This window comes from Callorhinchus milii, unplaced genomic scaffold (genome assembly GCF_018977255.1).
Source record: "Callorhinchus milii isolate IMCB2004 unplaced genomic scaffold, IMCB_Cmil_1.0 Scaffold10, whole genome shotgun sequence".
NCBI classification, from domain to species: domain Eukaryota; kingdom Metazoa; phylum Chordata; class Chondrichthyes; order Chimaeriformes; family Callorhinchidae; genus Callorhinchus; species Callorhinchus milii.
The window spans coordinates 20,875,475-20,893,042 of record NW_024704751.1 but is presented as its reverse complement, the minus strand read 5'-3'; the positions used below and the strand labels follow the sequence as shown (position 1 = coordinate 20,893,042).

The window sequence follows — 17,568 nt, the reverse complement described above, 5'->3', positions numbered from 1 at the left end:
TTGTCGGGTGCAGGGGCGAGGGCGGGGGAGAGGGAGGCAGGGGCATGGCCAGGCACGACTGTATTGAGCGAATCCCCACTGGCAGGCGAGGTCACAGAGGGCACAAAGCCAAACCCTGCAAACCAAAGTCCTGACAGGTAGGGTGGTCCCAGCTGGACGAGGGATGGGAAACCTCGCCCATGGTTGGAGGGGAGGAAGATCAGCAGGAACAGTCTCCCTGCTGTGACAAGACGGTGAAAATGGCACAGAGTCAGTGACTAGCAGAGGGTCTGAAATAGACTCACGGGTACATTCTGGCTGAATGCCATTCCAGGTTAGATTGGCAAGACACGTGCGTGTGGTTGAACCTTGAAGAAGATAACCTTTCTGGCACTTGTAGCCCACTGTACTTCCCACCTGTCTCGGAGCGAGAGAGAAAGAAAGAGAGAGAGAGAGCAGATGGATATCCCTTTAGACTCGGCGTTCAGTTGAAAGACAGAACCAGCTTTAGCCAGATTTTTCATCACAGACAGGACCTTGTTACTGCAATCCCATGGTGAATGTCAGAGCAATGTACAACATTCAGTCTCAAATATTCCCTCTTAGTCTGAACCTGAAACTCCATTTGTCAGAATCATGGTAAATCCTGATATCTCTGTAGCTGGTCCTTTTTCACAAACTGCGGGAATTCGATATTCAGACCAGGTCTCCTCCTGTGGCCTCAAACAGAAGATGGTGTGGAACAGCAGAACATTCTTAAATTCAGTCTTAATTTGGCTGCCAGTTTCTTTTCAGTTCGTAAAAAGAAACCGATTTTCGAATTTAGGCTGAATTGAAGGATGTTCCCCAGAGTTTGTGCTTAAGACAGAATGGGCTGACAGGCTGAGACCAGGTGGAATTTCAGGCCTTCCAGAGATAAATGGTGCGCTCAGTAGTTGGCCAGACCTCATGTTGCCAGCCTCGTTGCTGGCTTGAGATGTGCTCACAGTTCTAACAGGGGGCAGAGTGGACTGAATCAATGTCTCTGTACCTGATAGCCTTGGGAGTTGTTCTGCAACCCGAAACTGGGCACGCCAGGATCAACGCACGTCGTGTGGGTCGAATCTTTGGAGGAACAAGAAACAAATCATGTTGATGCTTGAGATGAATTCAACAAAGGATTGAAAAAGGAACGCAATGTGAGTATAACACTCATTCATTTTCAATACTCAGCTTGGAAAATACATAGACGTTTATTGTTCCCTTTAAGGCCATAAGAGTTGTGAGGAATAAAACTATGGCAACCTAAGCATCCTAACTATGGCATCATAATGTCGCAGAAAGCTTCACAGAAAATTGTTGTAAACTTTAGGATTGTATTTGTGAGCGAACGAGGCAGTCAATTTGCGCAGAGCAATGTCCCTCAAGCTGCTATGTGAATGATCAATTTAACTGGGGGATTGTTGGCCAGGTCACTGATGTCCATGACTGATGCTGCCATGACATCTTTAACGTTCACCTGAACAGGCAGACGGATGCTCAGAGTGAAACTCTGTTTAACTAGTTCCAACCCTGCACTTCTTTGCTCTTGGCCCAGTCATGATGTTTGGTTCAAGCACCACATGAGCTCCCAGTCCAAGCTGACTCCCCAGTGCAGTAGTGGGTGGAACATTGTGTTATTAGATGTGCCGTCTTTCAAGTGAAACATTAAAGCCGGGTCCTGTCTAGTCCGTTCAGACCCCACACAGATTCGAAGAGGTAAGTATCTCTCGTGTCCCGGCCAACAATCCTCCAAATAGAATTGGCGGCCATTCACGTCAGCAAAGTCTTACAAACCCGGCTGTGTGCTGTGGCTGATGCATATACCCAAGAAAACAGTCACTACAATTCACAGGAATTCATGCTATATGAAATGTAAGTAGTATGATTATTTACTATTATAGTATAATTTATTATTAATTATTATTTTTATAAATGAAGATTTGACTTCCGTTACCAATACAGCTTGGTTGGATTCCACTCCAGATACCGTCTGCCTGACAAAATCTTCTGGACGAGCCCACTAATACGAACGGGGTGGAACAGCTGAATAAGATCACCGATTTATAGGTGAATCCTCGGTCTTCACGTCTCCCATAAGCCGGAGTCCCAGGGTCTCCGCAGAACACAGCTATAACAACAGAGAGGGAGGGAGGGTGGGAGAGAGAGCGAGAGAGAGATCGAGCAAGGGACCAAGGGAGAGAGAGAGAGAGCTTCAATAGACATCAATTATTTAAATGTTCAGACGTTGTACGCAATTCCGCTCAATGGTTAGGCACATCTGGGTTGAGTAATGCACCATTTTGTCGGTCTTAAAGACATTGTTATTTTTAAGTCCTTAAAAGTGTTTTCAAATTAAGACAGAGTTTAAAAAGGGACCAAACACTCAGCAAAGAACAGCCAGCATTGTGTATTTGTGTGTGTGTGTGTGTATGTGTGCGTGCGTGGTGGTGTGTGTGCCGCTTGTGCATGTGCTCATTTGTGTGCATGCTGGTGTATGTGTCCAGTGTGTGTGTGCATGTGTTTATGTGTGGGAGCATGTGCTGGTGTCTATATGCATGTGTGCGCGAGCCCTGGTCTATGTGTGTGTGCATGTATACATGCCTGTACACGTGTGTGTTTGTGCTCTGCACTGGTATGTGCGCACTGATGTGTGTGTGTGTGTGTGTGTGAGTGCGCGTAATCACCCCATGACATGAAACAAACTGAAGTGGAAAAGTTTTCCATCTCAAGTCATTCTTTCTGCGTCTTGAAAACTGGGACACTTCACCTGTGGAGTGCAGCGACCTCCCTCGGTTTCTCTCACATTACCTTCCCCCAGTTGGAGTGCCAGTGCTGCTCGCAGCGTGGCTCCGAGTGCGTGGGCGGACTTACGGAAGCACTGTGGGATCTCCCCAGTCCAGGTGCCGTTCCCTGCGCAGGTGAGAACAGCTGGCAGTGACAGCTGGTAACCCTCCGAGCAGACGAAGCTGATGCTCATTCCCCAGCTGAAGTCAGATCCCATCACAATTCCGTTCAGGATTTCGGGAGGAGACTGACATGTGATAGCTGCAAAGACAAAACAAGTCGTTGAGGCGCTGCAATGCTTTGGTGTTTCAATCCTTCCAAACATTCAGGCCTTGAGAGAAAGAGAGCGAGAATATCAAAGAGTCTCAATTGCATTTCGTTGACCTCTGAAGGTTCCGAACTGTATTAAGGGACGATCTTGCATTGACCCGTCCGGTTCTGTTTAAGTGGTTTGCAAACAAACAACTATATCTGCACAGCATGGAGGCACAGCTACAACCTGTGATGTGCTAATCAACACTGGTGATAATTAACACAGGTCATAGCCTGGTCCAGTTGGTTACACACTCGCCTCTGAGTCAGAAGGTTATGGGTTCAAGCCCCATTTCAGTATCTAGGCTGACTCACCAGTGCAGTGCTGGGTGGAGAGTACTATATCCTATGAATCGTGTCAAAGTGCTTCACACAGGTGCCTGGGAGCCTGAGCCTGGTGTGGGGGAGGGGGCGGAGTGTGAGGAAGGAAGTTGGCCAAAAGTCTAGTCTTAAGATGGGTTTTGAAGGCAGGAAGTGAAGGGGGTTCCAGAGAGTGGGGTCAGATTGGCTGAACAAAACTTTTCAACAAACAAATTTAACGGTGGCCGGTAAACGGATAAAGAATGAATGTAAACGTGATCAGAGCCGGGGAACAAAAAACGTGAATGGGTGGCTTCCAGGTGGACGTTGTAACACAAGTGTGCGACTCACGTCTGCAGATCGGTCGGCTCCCGTTCCACACTCGATCTTTAGTGCAGGTGAGCGAGGAATGTCTCTTGGGGTCCATGGTGAAGCCAGGCGAGCACTGGAAGACCACCGTGCTGTTGTAGTTGAAGTCAGCGCCCAGTCTGACCCCGTTAGCTGGTAACCCAGGGTCACCACAATTAATGACTGTAAAACAACAAGACAGAGGAGCAGAGATTTCACAGATTGCACTCAGTGATGGAGCAAGAAAGCTAGAGACAAAAGCCCACGTGGATTCCTGTCGCACTGACAAGGAGACACATCACATTCATTGGGGGACAGGTTGCTCCTCAGAGGAGGAATGGCAGGGATAAAAGAGTTAAGGACTTCAGATCAACGGCGATCCATCATCTCAAAGCTATTTTCTCAGCAATTTGACTTTGTCAGTGATGTTCTCAGACATCTCTCCTCGCTCCTTCTCTGTCCATCCTCAGTGGGAACCGGCTGACAAAGCACTCACACCGTGACCCTCCCAAACACACCAGCAGCCAACGTTGATGTAATCTCTGACAGCAGAATACGCCAGCAAGCAAATAAATAAGCTTTACATCTAATTCAGCGACTGTCACGTCAAGAGGATGTCTCAAAGCGCCTCACACGACATATTGTGAGGTGTAGTGACTGTGTGTTTGTGAGTGGAAGACAGAGAGAGAGAGTGTGACGCTAGAGACTGGCATTGAACTCGGGTCTCCCAGTCAGGTATCTGCTGCACTCTCGCCATCCCTGACCCAACGGGAACTCCGGCGGTGGGAACAGACAAACTGACCTTTGCATTCTGGAGGGGCATTGGTCCATGTGCCGTTGACGGTGCAGTGTCTGGTCAGCAAACCCGGAGAGTAGAAGCCCTGGCGGCAGGCGTAGGTGATGGAGCTGGAGAAGACCAAGCCGGTGCTGACCAGGATCCGGGCGTTGCGCGGGGTTCCTGGGTTCCCACAGGACACGGCTGCCGTGGGGAACAGAGAGGCAGCCATTACAGGTGGTAACAGGGAATCCAGCACCATACGGCACAACCCACGGCTCTGCACCAGACGGAGTCTAACCTGCACCTGACACAACGCCATTCATAATAATAATAATAATCCTTACGTTTGACACCGTGCCCTTATTATGTCTGCGAGACGTCTCAATCGCTTCACAGGATACACTGTGAAGTGAATCACCTGTATATTTTGTGGGCGAAACACGGCAGCCAATTGCGCACAGCAGCGTCCCACAAACAGTCGTGGATTGAGTGACCAAATGATTTTCATTTTTTATTTATTTTTGTGAAGAGATTATTACCCCCAATCCGCCAATCGACTAACCAATTGCTAAGAACTACCTACTTACTGCTAGATAAACAGAGGTGCGTGGAGTAAAAAAAAAGTTGCCTAACGTTTCGCACTGCCCGGGAATCGAACCAGGTGCTCTCGCTTGCGAGACGAGCGCTCTAACTACTACACCACAGAACTCCATTCAGCGCAGAGCACTCACTGAGCTGCAGGACTTCACAAGCAACTTTTGGGATCAGATGGAAGTTGCTTCCAGTAACCGGAAATACATTAATTCCAACCAGCGAGAATCTCGAACCAGCTCAATTTTGTGTGTAACTGGCTCCCACGGATTGGCACACTACACTCTGAATAATGACAAGACCCATTCCCTCTGCTGCCCCTGAACATCAGACTCATCCTTACACTTCACACAACAGCTTTAAAGTTGTAAGGACACCTCAAAGAGCCTCACAGGATTTACCATGAAGTGTAGCGACTGTGTATTTACTTTGAAGTGTAGTGACTGTGTATTTACTGTGTAGTGTGTAGGGAGAACACTCTCCCAACCGTCATCTCATCACAGAATCAAGCTGTTTTTTAAATGAGTCCCAGTGTGATTGCCTCGACCACTCTTCTTGGTCACCAGTCATTAAGATAAATCCAGTCTTTGGGTAAAGAAAAACTTTTGGGTCTCACTGCTTTGCAACACTGAACCTGTGTCCTCTTGTTCTGAAGTCTCGCTGCATCCAAAAGTATTTTTGCGAGTTTACTTTTTAAATGTCATTTACAATCTTGTACATCTCTATGATGTTCCCTCTGTGACTACTCCCATCATAAGAAGATAAGAAATGCTAGCCAAAAAGAAGACCAACGTCCATCTGGTTCACCTTCCTCCTTCCTGGCGGTCGCTTGCATATATGTCCCAAACTCCCTATGTGCTATATCCCATCATGTTATTTCTTAAAAGAAAACTATCTAATCTGTGTTTGAAGGAATCAACACTTCCTGCTTCAACCGTCTCCCTAGGGAGCTGTTCCACAGGTTCCCTATTCACTCACTGAAATAGTGCTTGCGTAGATTTGTTTTGAATTTACCCCTACAATTGCAGGCCGTGTCCTCTGGTTTTGCTATTCTGGACAAGTTGAAACAATCTTACAAGAGGAAGTTGATTGAGATTGTGTGGACTCACTGCAGATCTCTAAACTCTTATGCCCGGAAGAGAGAATGCTCTTGTCCTTTGGTTCATCCCAACTTCTGCACGTTGGTAAAAGGAGGTTTTGCTCAGAGGGTGTATTGTTAACCAGCATTTCCTGGCTCCCGTCAAGAAAACCTTAGCTGTGAGCCAAGCTGCAGGTCATGATTATTAAACAACAAAACATCCTGGCAAGTGGCAAGATTCCAGTTTGTGCCTGAGAATTCCTAGAGCACTGGAGTATTCCTGAAGAGGAGAGACACACTCCTCCATGATTTTGTATGCACTCCTCCAAAGTCGCCAACAGTTGGTGGATCTTGTGATCAGGGAGCAGTGTGTGGGTTGTATGGAGGGGAGAGACTGAAGGAAAATAAAGCAGCTTTTGATCAATAACTTGCCTGAAAAATCACAGATGCCAGGAACCAGTGTGAAATCCAGTTTGTGCCAGGAAATGGGAAGATCACAGTTGGGTCTTTACTTCTAAGTATCTCACTTCAGGGCCACCAACAGAAATAAAAAGGGCCATCACATCTCAAACAAAGCTCTAAAGACTCTCCGTGTGACGGCAGAGTTCTTTTTGACACATTTTCCTGACTATTTGCATATAAAAGTCATCACCAATCTCTCAGAGCTCCTCAACAAATCTCCAGATTGCTGCTGCCAAGTAAAAACTCAAGTATGTGCCTTCCCAGTGCAGCACTAATGAGTTGACATGGTGGATACGGGTAGATCATGCAGCTAGACAGGACCCCTGAGGTTCATCACCAACTTGCATCTGGCAGATGGAACAAGAACAACACAGACTGCGTTGGGGCAGATAACTCATCATTTTCAAATCTATGATTCAAGACTAACTGAGTAATTTTCTTCGTAACAGAATTTATCATCATTTAATGGAGGACGAGATTTCTGGAGCCGGGCCCAGTACTTGTCTCTACCGACGGAAGGTTCAAACCCTGGCACGGCCTGAGTTAATTGACCTCAGCTGACAAGAGATTCAGAGTCATGTTCAGAAGGTTTCACGAGGAGCATCTGAGTAGGTCATTAGGTGTAACGTATTTTCCTTAATATTAATTTTCTGCTATAATTATACAATGTCTATTCATTTTTTTACTGAAAGTGCTCCATGTGGGCTTTCCCCTTGACCCAGGCGCAACATAAAGTTGAGGAAATTGTTTGTTTGTTACTTGTTGCCGGACGCACGCAGCAGGAAACGAAGAATCCGGAATACCAGCCAGAACAATTCAGTTGAGTATAAATTAAATTCAAGGCTTTTTTTAAAGTTTGATGTACTACAAACTTAATGGCTGAGATTTCTTTCTTTCAAGAGCTTCGACCTGTGTCCTGCGCTGCTACTTCCTTTGCACCTTTGTCGATGAAAACCATCACTGACAAAAAGGGGAACTTTCTAAAAAGAATTTTTTAAAAAAAAAATGTGGTAATAAAAACTGAACAGAGTTGGAGTGATCTAACGGATGGTACCACTCGATCAGTCTCTTATTCACTGGATCCCTAGATAGATCTCAGTACCTTTCAGAGTCGTTTGTCACAGTTTACAGGAACGTACAAGTCGTTAACTGCTTGTTTCTAACCAGGAAAGGCAAATAACGACTCAATTGACAAAGAGGCTTGTTGCTGTGATGGGGGGTGATCAGGGGGATGAGATTAGATGGGCCGAAGGGTCTTCTTCATCCAAACCGATCTTGTGATCTTGTGTGACATTGTGTGAGGAAGATCAAACTTTGCTCTCAGAACCCTCCGCCCCATAACAACTGTGGTAAATGAAGTGTTCCACACTCACAGCGAATACTCTTTACTCAGAGTGGAGCAGATCAGACTCTCTGGGCTGGAAGGATGGGTGCTCTCTCTACAGAGACTGAGAGCAGTGTGCACTGTGCACTGTTAGGTGATCTTCTCTAGGAAGCGGCACTTGTTATGGGTTTGCCACAAAGTTGGGGTATTGAAGTTGCTCCTGTATTGAATAACAGGAATTTGCACTTATGGAGCATATTTTAATGCAATACATCGTACATTTATACTGTGCCTTTCATATCAAGAGGATGTCTCAAAGCACTTTGAAGTAGGCAAAAGTCTCAAAGCGCTTTACAGAGACGGAGTGGGAGCTGGAGTGAGATAGGCAGTATTTGGCTGAACATCAGTCAATGAGGTAGGTTTTTAGACGACCTTCAGTCGACTGGATCAAAATTCCCTCCCACAGGCCGACTTCATAGATTTATACCTTATTATAAGCACATTAACATTGATGTCCCATCCACCAATAAATACATTTAATATCAGAAGTGTTGAAGCCAATTACAGTATATACTTAAGATAATAATAATCCTTGCATTTGATATAGCGCTTTTCACGTCGGGAGGACGTCCCAAAGCGCTTCACAGAACACACTGTAAAGTGAATTGACTGTAGATTTGTGGGCGAACGCGGCAGCCAATTGCGCACAGCAATGTCCCACAAACAGTCGTAGATTGAAAATGACCAATTTATTATTGTTTGTGGTTTTGGAGGATTATTATTAGGCTCTGTGTGGAGTAAGGAAACTTGCCCAAGGTTTCGCCCTCTGCCTGGAATTGAACTCAGGTCTCTCGCTTGCAAAGCGAGTGCTCTAACCACTGAGCTACGGGATTCCAGATATTCAGACCATTAGAAGTAAGGCCAGGTAAAGCTTCATAAAGGTCATTAAATATTTATCACTGTGAAAGGAGTCACTGGTAACTGCTTTCCTACCATTTCTTACTGAGTTAGATTGGTCAAAGTATCTAACCCATGGGACTCAGTTTACAAGGAAACTTCCCCCACTATTTGCTCAGATAATTCCCCCTGCCCATATTGTTCATAAAACCAGCACATCACAGCTTAAGTAATACTTATTCGTCAAAGTGCAGCAAGTTTGGGGGCAGCTTTGCCTCTAGCGATCTTTAACGAGAGCGAGAATGTGAAGGACATAATGATGAGTATTCCAGGGCCAGAATCCCCCTCATTCATTAATCAGTGAAATACCCACCGGTTACTGAGGACGTCCCAAGGCGCATTGGTTATTTATTAACTGTATTATTTATCTTTGGAAAAGCACGGGATAATTAAGAGCCTCGTTATCTTTCGCTGTGCTGCTTTGACACCCGGTGAATCGAGTACCTTGACACTCTGGCTGGATTCCGCTCCAGGTGCTATTGGGCTGACAGACCCGCTCTGGTGATCCGCGCAGTGCATAGCCAGCTTCACAGGTAAATCGAATCACGTTCTTCACTCGGAAATTCTCCCCCAGCCGAATGCCACGTGCCGGGATTCCTGGGTCTCCGCAAAGTCCATGACTGTCACCTGTAGAGCAAAGAAGCAAACCTCACTGACGGCGTTTCTCAGATGGATGGTCCTTTTATATCAGAACACAAAGAAACACAGACACTGTGAGAATCCACACCTCTATGTTCTCTTCATAGGCTTTCACTTTTTTGTTCCAATATTCATTAGCTCACATTTACCAACAGCAAACTCCATCTTCTCTGGGATTCCCCCAAGCCTTGGCTATTGCCAACCTGAGCCCAATACTCTCTGGAATTAGGTGAGTAGGGTGCGACCCTCCGAGGAGAGAAGGCGCAACTCCATTCCAGACACATGGAAACTTCCAAGGGTAAGTGGAAAACTCTGTTTGATTTAGATACTCTTAAGCATGGTGATTACAATACAATTTACAATACAATTGATGTTTATATCATGCCTTTCACGTCAGAAGGATGTCCCAAAGCTCACGAATGTCTCAGACATGTAATAACAACAACTTGCATTTTATGTAGTGCCCCTCCTGCAGGGTAGTGTCCCAGAGCTGACAAAAACAAAACATGGCAATGACGTATACGCATCAGGGCAATGATCCATCTCTCGGTATGAGAGTACCAATGAGCATTCACATTGGAGGCTTCCATTTCGGACTCTGTGCTTGAAAATTGTGTTTGAGATTGTGGGGATAGCACAGCTGTCAGTCAGTCTAACAACCTCTAACCTTCCCATTAGCTTTCAGACTGGTTGATTGAGCCTTCCGATACAAGTTCACACTTAAGCAAAACTTTTCTCCCACCTTCCAAAGTGGACGATGGTCACTGGAAGGAAGCGAGTTGGCCCATAAAGAGAGAGAGAGAGAGAATGAGAGAGAGAGAGAGTGAAAGAGAACTAAAAACAACAACAGCAATAACAACTTGCATTTATATAGCACCCTTCACGTGGGGTAGTGCTTGACAGTGGCGGAGTCTGACCCCGAAACAGGGAGGCACAATCAAAAAGGAAGGTCTTTAGGCAGGAATTGAAGGTGTTCAATTCAAGGCGGAGGTATTGAGGGAGTTCCAGAGGTTCGGGGCGTAGTGGCTGAAGGCACGAACACCGATGGTAGAGCAGAGGGGACGAGGAGACCAGAGCCTGCTGAGCGGAGGCAGCAGGTGGAGGGAGCGGGAGGGGGAGGGGGTTTGCTGGGGGGGGTAAGCAAGTCGGATAGGTAGGGAATTGCGGGGGCACGAAGGAATTTGAAAACAAATGAGAGGATCTTGAAATCGAGCTATATCTGTAGACTTGCCTGTAGTCTCAGAGTTAAACCAAAAAAAAAGCAGCTTCTTTCACAATATAAGGACCCAAATCCCTGTGCTGATACATTATACATTATTGATGTTGTGCAGGCACACAACATTGGTAAAATATATCTTTGCAGACAGCATTATGGTAAACAACTACTGTGATATCTGTCTGTTGCTATTCCTTCTGGTGACTCAAACATTCCTTCAGTGAATTAAAAGTCCTCTGTAAGAAGTGAACATATGTTTAAAGATGATGCCACTTTATGCATTATTTCCTGGTTGCACAGTGCCGTGCTATCTGTCATCTGGAGGAGATTAAAGCTGCCACATTGAGTGCGAATTTTCATGTTAAACTTTTCTCAACAGCAACAGAAAGTGTGGATAGATTACGGCTGCCGAGCGTGGAGATAACCTCGAAAAAAATAATTCAGAGCAGCCGCTTTTCTGCCAGAGTGGCAACGTTGCGAGATAAGAGGGAATGGATCAGGAATTGCTCTGACGTGATGGTTGGCTGTTGTTTTTTCTGTTTCATTCTGTTCCCAATGTAAGCTTCCCAATTGTGAGCTTCTGCCACCAGAGGCCCCCAGAGAGCTATGACAACCACTGGCGGAAAACAAATACCCCAACAAATACCCCCAAACAGTTCAATTTACTCCTCAGGTCTTTCTGATACACAGGAGATCATCCGTCTGCATCTCAAGGGCTTCAACCTTGGCCCCGCGCACACCTCCATCACCACACTGTACTAGCTTTGCTTTCAGCTGAGCTGATGATAAGTGTCAACATTCCAGTGCAGCTCATTCAACAACATGCGTTTACACAGTGCCCTTCAATTGGGGTAGTGTCTTGGAGCGCTTAAGGGTGGGAGCCAGAGGAATAGGGAGATTGACTGAGACAGGTCTGGGAGTTGAGGGCCACCTCGCCACCACGTTGGTTGGGGTGGGAAGGGTCTGATGGAAGGTGCAGTCTGGGTGGATGTGACTTTGATGAGGTGGGGATGTCAACGGTGGGTGTGAGGGGGTAACAGCCAGGTTTATGTGAGCTCGAGAATATCAATGTGCTCATCCAGGATGAGGTTGTGGATGGTAAGAGCTTTGTCAGAGATGGGGTGGACATTTTGGAGGGCAATGTTGATGGGGTGCTGATGGGGGAGGGGGAAGTGGAGGGATTTCAGGAGGATGGGGTGTAGATTGTGGGGGGAGAATAACTGTCGAGTAAAAGGGGGAGGAGAGCTGGGAAGGATGTGGAGGAAAAGAGCAATTTACCTTTGGAAGACAGGGGAAGGGGGGGGGGCCTTTCGGAGAGAGTGGGGGATGGGGCAGTCGGGGTGGCTGCTCTGCGTCAACCCTCGCTGTGATGAGCACGGCGGAGGACACCCAGGCTGGAGCAGAAGGAGTTGATGGGAGGGTTCAGGAGGGAGTGAAGACAGGGAGGGCAGTGGGAGAGAAGAACTGAGCAAGAGTAGCGAAGGGTGAGCAGTGGAAGTGGGGGCATTTTAGGAGGGGCAGTTCAGGTAGAGGGCGGCAGCCAAAATGTGCATACCAAGACTGGAGGCAAAGCGATCAGCGAGGCAGAGTCAGCCTACAGGCATGGAGGCTGCAGGAAGCTAGAGGAGACAGCACAGAGGCTGGCGCTCACAGTGTTAGTCATTAGGTTGGACAGAGCTCAGCCTCATCAATACATTAGAGATTCTATACACATTCAGATTCTATACACAAATGGTGCTTAATTAAAAGGGTTTCTCTCTGGAGACAAACGCAGGAACTTCCTTCATATCACTTGCTGCAGTGGCCGGGAAACTGCCACGTCCTCCAAAGGATTTTCTAAAATCAAAGCTCTTTTAGGACTCAATTAATGTCAAACTTTTGCACTCTCTGGTTTGGGTTGGTTCCAGGAAAGAAAGCAAAACAGGGAAAAGTGATGGAAACATATTGTGGGTCCCTCTGTCACGTTGTGGTCCAAATTCTAGGGTGATGTTGACAGTACACTTCACAGAGCGGAGGTTACGACTGTTGGGAGTTTGTGTTCTGACCTCAATGTCACTCGCTGCATAACAGCCTGCCCTAGACACACAACAACCCAATAATAATCTAATCTCCAAACACCAAGCAAAATATTAACTGAAGTTATTCTTAATAATGATCTTTGCATTTGGTGTAGCACTTTTCAGGATGGCTGGCATTATTTATTTATCCAAACTCAATAATTATAGGAAGCTATGCTTCAGAGGATGTAACCACCTTGTTCTGAACCTGTGAATATTCCCTGGGAACATTGCATTCACATAATAACCATATTGTCAAGACATCTCGAAGGACGAGACGTGTAGCGCAGAGTCTCTTTTTGTCGGCAAACTCAACAGCCAATTTGCACACAGCAACATCCCACAAACAGCCATGAAGTGAGTGACCAATTTCATCTGGAGAACTGATGGCCAGGACACTGAATTAACTCTTTTCTCGTTTCAAATCATGCTCTGGGTTCTTTAACGTCCACCTGAATCGGCAGACAGGACCTCGGATTAATGTCTCATCTGAAGGACGGCACCTCTAACAATACAGTACATACCCCATCACTGCACTGCAGTGTCAGCCCAGACTGTGTGAGCTCAAAGTCCTGACATGGGTTTGAACCCATAACCTTCTGGCTGAGAAAGGCGAAAGTGTTACCACTGAGCCAGGCCGACACATTCACCATTCATGCCCCTGTGCTGCCCAGTCAGGTCCATCTCTGACCTTTGATCCCAACGGAACATTCAAGAACAAACACCACCAAACGTTTACTCATTTTCAATTCCTTTCCTGCCCTGGCACCTCCCTCTCTCTCCGACCTGCTTACCCACCATCCCACTGCCTTCTGCCTCCGCTTGAATGGACACTGGCCTTCTGCATGTCCTTCATGCCCTCCGCTCCACCATTGATGGCCGCTCTTTCATCCACTACACCCCGAAACTCTGAAACACTCTTCCTCTATCCCTCCGCCTTGCCCCTTCCTTCCCTACTTTCAGGTCGCGCCTGAAGACCTTATTTGATCGCGCCTAGTCACCTTCCACTCCCGCCGGCTTGGTGTTGAGCTGTGCCACTGTCAAGTGCTCTGGGACGCTGCCCTGTGTAAGGGGCGCTGTGTAAGTGCAAGTTATTGTTGTTGTTTTACGTTACAGAAAGTAAAGTATTAGTATCAAACATGGTCATATTTTAATACTTAAGTGATCCTGGAGATCAGCAGGTCTGTTTTCCGTATATTGATTAATAACAGTGTTGTTCTCAGCAGGACTTATTCAGTTGCGTTTGAATATCGTGCTCTTTCGTCCCAATCCAAACTGTGTTAACATGATCAGTTTCTCCTCTCTCTTGTTCTGTGTTTAGCAAGAGCCATCTCAGGACTAGGTCAAGCCCATCGCCAAGCCTCCAGCTCATGGTCTGGGCTGATACTCCAGTGCAGGGTGATTGTCAGAGCTGACGTCCTTCGGATGACCTGATACAACACACACTTCTTGATATTGGGCTCTAACTGTACCTGAACAGTGAGGCTGTGACCCACTCCAACGTCCGTCCAGCTGGCACATCCGCGTGCTGTTCCCGATTAGATTCCGCCTGTTACAGTGATACCGGACCGTGGAGCCAGCTGTGTACTGATTGCCAGACATCTCTGCATTGGGGGGGACTCCGGGATGACCACAGGTCACCACTGGAAGGAGATGATGTGAAAATAGTAAAAAGAAAATTTAGGACAAGAGAAAACAAGCAGTGAGTATAGTATAGGGTATGTAGGATGGACCATGCGGTACAGAACCTCAGTCACGAGACAATTAACATCAACTAGCTCTACCCTTGAAACACACTGTAACCCATATTATCCTTCAAAATACATCACACTGGAATCCCTGAAGGTGCAACCTAGTTCTGTTTTTGAAAAGTTATTTTTCCCAATGACAGGTGTTATCGTGGACTGAGTGAGTGTCGCAGCCAGAATATTTCTGTTGCTCAAAATCACAAGTGAGAGCTTGACGAGTCTTTCAAGGACACCTGTAAGACTTTGTCACAGTAATAATAATTGCCATGAAGTGAGTGACCAATTTTTATCTGGGGGATTGTTAGCCAGAGCACGGTGGGAGAGAAATTCCCTTCTCCTTTGTGAATATTGCCGCAGGATCTTTAACACCCACCTGAACAGGTAAACAGGACCTTGCCTTAACATCTTATCCAAAGTTAACACCCCCAGCACTGCATTGGAGCGTCAGCCTGCATTATCTGAGTTCAAAGTACCAATGGGAGCTTGAAACCATAACTGGGGACGAGAGAGAGTGCTACCAGGCTGACACCTCACGTGGATAACAAGACAAACCATCCGCACAGCTGCGAGTGTTCTACATGAGCACAACACAACACGGAACATGGTACACACAGAACGAGAGGTGGGGCAGTTAGCAGCCGATCACCATCAGTTTGGGGATATTTTAAGAGCGTGCAGTTACTTACAAAGGCACCGTGGGAGAGATCGGTCCCAGGAACCATCGCCTTGACAGGTGAGCACGTTGGAGCCCAGCAGGTAATAGCCCGGGCTGCATTCATACGACACACTGCTGGCGTACCGAAACCGCTGGGCAATGTTCAGCTGCACTCTGCGAACCCCATTTTCAATGTGCAGGGGGTCTGAACAATTAACCACTGCAGCGAGACAAGAGACGTTGTTCAATCAAAGGGGTCCTTCGTATCTGCAATGCCGGGATCCCCTCCTTCCCCATCGTCAGCCGCTATTCTTACCTTTACATGTTGGCAGCAAGTTACTCCACTGCCCGTTGGATTGACATTGAGCCCTGACAGCACCGTACAGCGTGTAGCCCATGATACATGTGAAGCTCACCACGTCGTTCAGGTTGAATTGGCTCCCTTGTGTCTTGCCATTCGATGGGTTGCCAGGGTGACCACAAGTGATAGCTAAAGGGGGAAAAGCACAACTCTTTATTCGGTCACATTTCTCCCGTGAAACTCCCCTGTTCTGATCCCTTTGTTTCTCTCCATCACAATTATACTCGCATTCAATACAGCGCCTTTCACATCGAGAGACCTCCACAAAACACCTCACAGGACTTTATCTGGGAGATTGCTGGCCCAGGACACCGGGAGAAACACCTTCCTCTTTTGAAATAATGCCACTATCAGGTGCCACACAGCGTGAAGGGCACCATATAAATAAGTGCAAGTTGTTATTGCTGGTGCCACAGGATCTTTAACGCCCACCTGAATAGGCACAGCTGGGACCTCGGTTTAAACTGTATGGAAAGGTGCAACATTTGTACCAGACTACGCTTCCGGGAGAGGTTAGAAGCTCCCAGGAAAGAAGCTCTTTCTTCACCTCAGGCGATAGAGTACAAACACAATCACCAGCACAGCATCTAGACCCTGCAACATGTGAATAAAGTGTGGATTTGAATATTTTTATATAAATGCAAGTTGTTGTTGGATTTCTGTCCAATACAATGCTGGTTATGGGCCCTGACAACTGCACACAATACGGTGTCAGCTTTCCCAGTGTGTACGGAACACAAACACAGGTTTATACTCAGTTGCACAGCAGCAGCGCGGAGTGGATTATTACCTCCAGTTTGGTGTGCAGTCCCGGGTACGGAACAAGAGCTGACATTAACTATGTCGTGATACAGCAAGCTGTGAGGTGACGTGAGGCCTGGGGTAGCGGGGTTGCAGGGTTCTCCCAGCTCCCCGTGGCTCGGGAGCCAGAGCTCAGTGCAACCCCAAGTGCAGTGATAACTGGTGATGAGATCTGGTTAGTGTTTAAACCTTATTCAAGGGGTGGGAATCTGGCTGCCTACTGCTAACATGCCATCTCCTCACACCAAGCCAGGAGAACTTTATGGTATTTGAAGTTTACAAAGTCTACAAATTCAGCTGTGAAATGCTTTGTGGAGATGTTCGACTATGATGAGATAAGGCAGTGATTATTATTATTATTATTATTCTAAAGTCGCTTTGTGTCAGTTTTAGTCAGGCTACAGCTGAACGCTGAACTCAAGTGGTAGCTCAGTTAGGTCCCAGGCATGTGAGACTGAGAACAGTGTGATTTAGCCAAGCGGTGATGTAGTGTTACCGCAGTGTAAGGCAGGGGTTGTGCATGGATTTGGTTGAGATCGAGATAACCACAATCTGCACGTTGTGTGTCAGGCAGCAGTGAATTGCTGTCTGTTGCCCTGGTTACTGAATCTCCCGGGTGACAGGGAAGGAGATGGCTGCATCGGTTCCCGATGTGAAAACAGCCATATCTCAGGAGCTCCAGAGGCACAAGTGATGGCAACGGGAAAGAAACCTTTAACATCCCGGCAGCACTAAGACACAGAGGCATTCCTCAAACCATTGTCTGCCCATCAGATACTATCTGCACACCCGCGTTTGACTTGCCTATAAAGTATGGATTATAAATCTACTCCACACTCTGCAAACCAGTGCTACAAATAATAAACCTAAGGCACTATTATGAAGTGTAGTGATTGTGTATTGTCGGCAGACACGACAGCCGATCGGCAATCTGTGCCCTGCAATGTTCCACAAACAGCCATGAAGTGAAGATCCAACGTTATCTGGGGGATTGTTGGCCAGGACACTGGGAGAGAGAAACTACCTTCTCTTTTCCAACAGCAGCACAAGATCTTTAATATCCACCTAACAGGCAGAGATGGGACTTGGATTTAACGTTTATCCAAAGGACGGTGTCTTTAACAACGGAGCACACCCCCAGCACATGCTAGAGCAAC

At 46.9% G+C, this 17,568-nt stretch overlaps 1 protein-coding gene across 1 annotated transcript in view; it reads right to left on the bottom strand.

The window, feature by feature from the left end:
- The window catches only part of csmd2 (CUB and Sushi multiple domains 2), a 696,667-nt gene that overhangs the window by 17,594 nt on the left and 661,505 nt on the right, over positions 1-17,568 (bottom strand). The window contains exons 54-63 of the mRNA XM_042338904.1: positions 15,566-15,739; positions 15,281-15,469; positions 14,319-14,489; positions 9,379-9,561; positions 4,547-4,723; positions 3,748-3,927; positions 2,872-3,045; positions 1,955-2,128; positions 1,010-1,083; positions 285-396 (exon numbers count right to left, since the gene is read on the bottom strand). Coding sequence (XP_042194838.1) covers positions 285-396; positions 1,010-1,083; positions 1,955-2,128; positions 2,872-3,045; positions 3,748-3,927; positions 4,547-4,723; positions 9,379-9,561; positions 14,319-14,489; positions 15,281-15,469; positions 15,566-15,739 — 1,608 coding nt within the window. The remainder of the gene's footprint in view (positions 1-284; positions 397-1,009; positions 1,084-1,954; positions 2,129-2,871; positions 3,046-3,747; positions 3,928-4,546; positions 4,724-9,378; positions 9,562-14,318; positions 14,490-15,280; positions 15,470-15,565; positions 15,740-17,568) is intronic.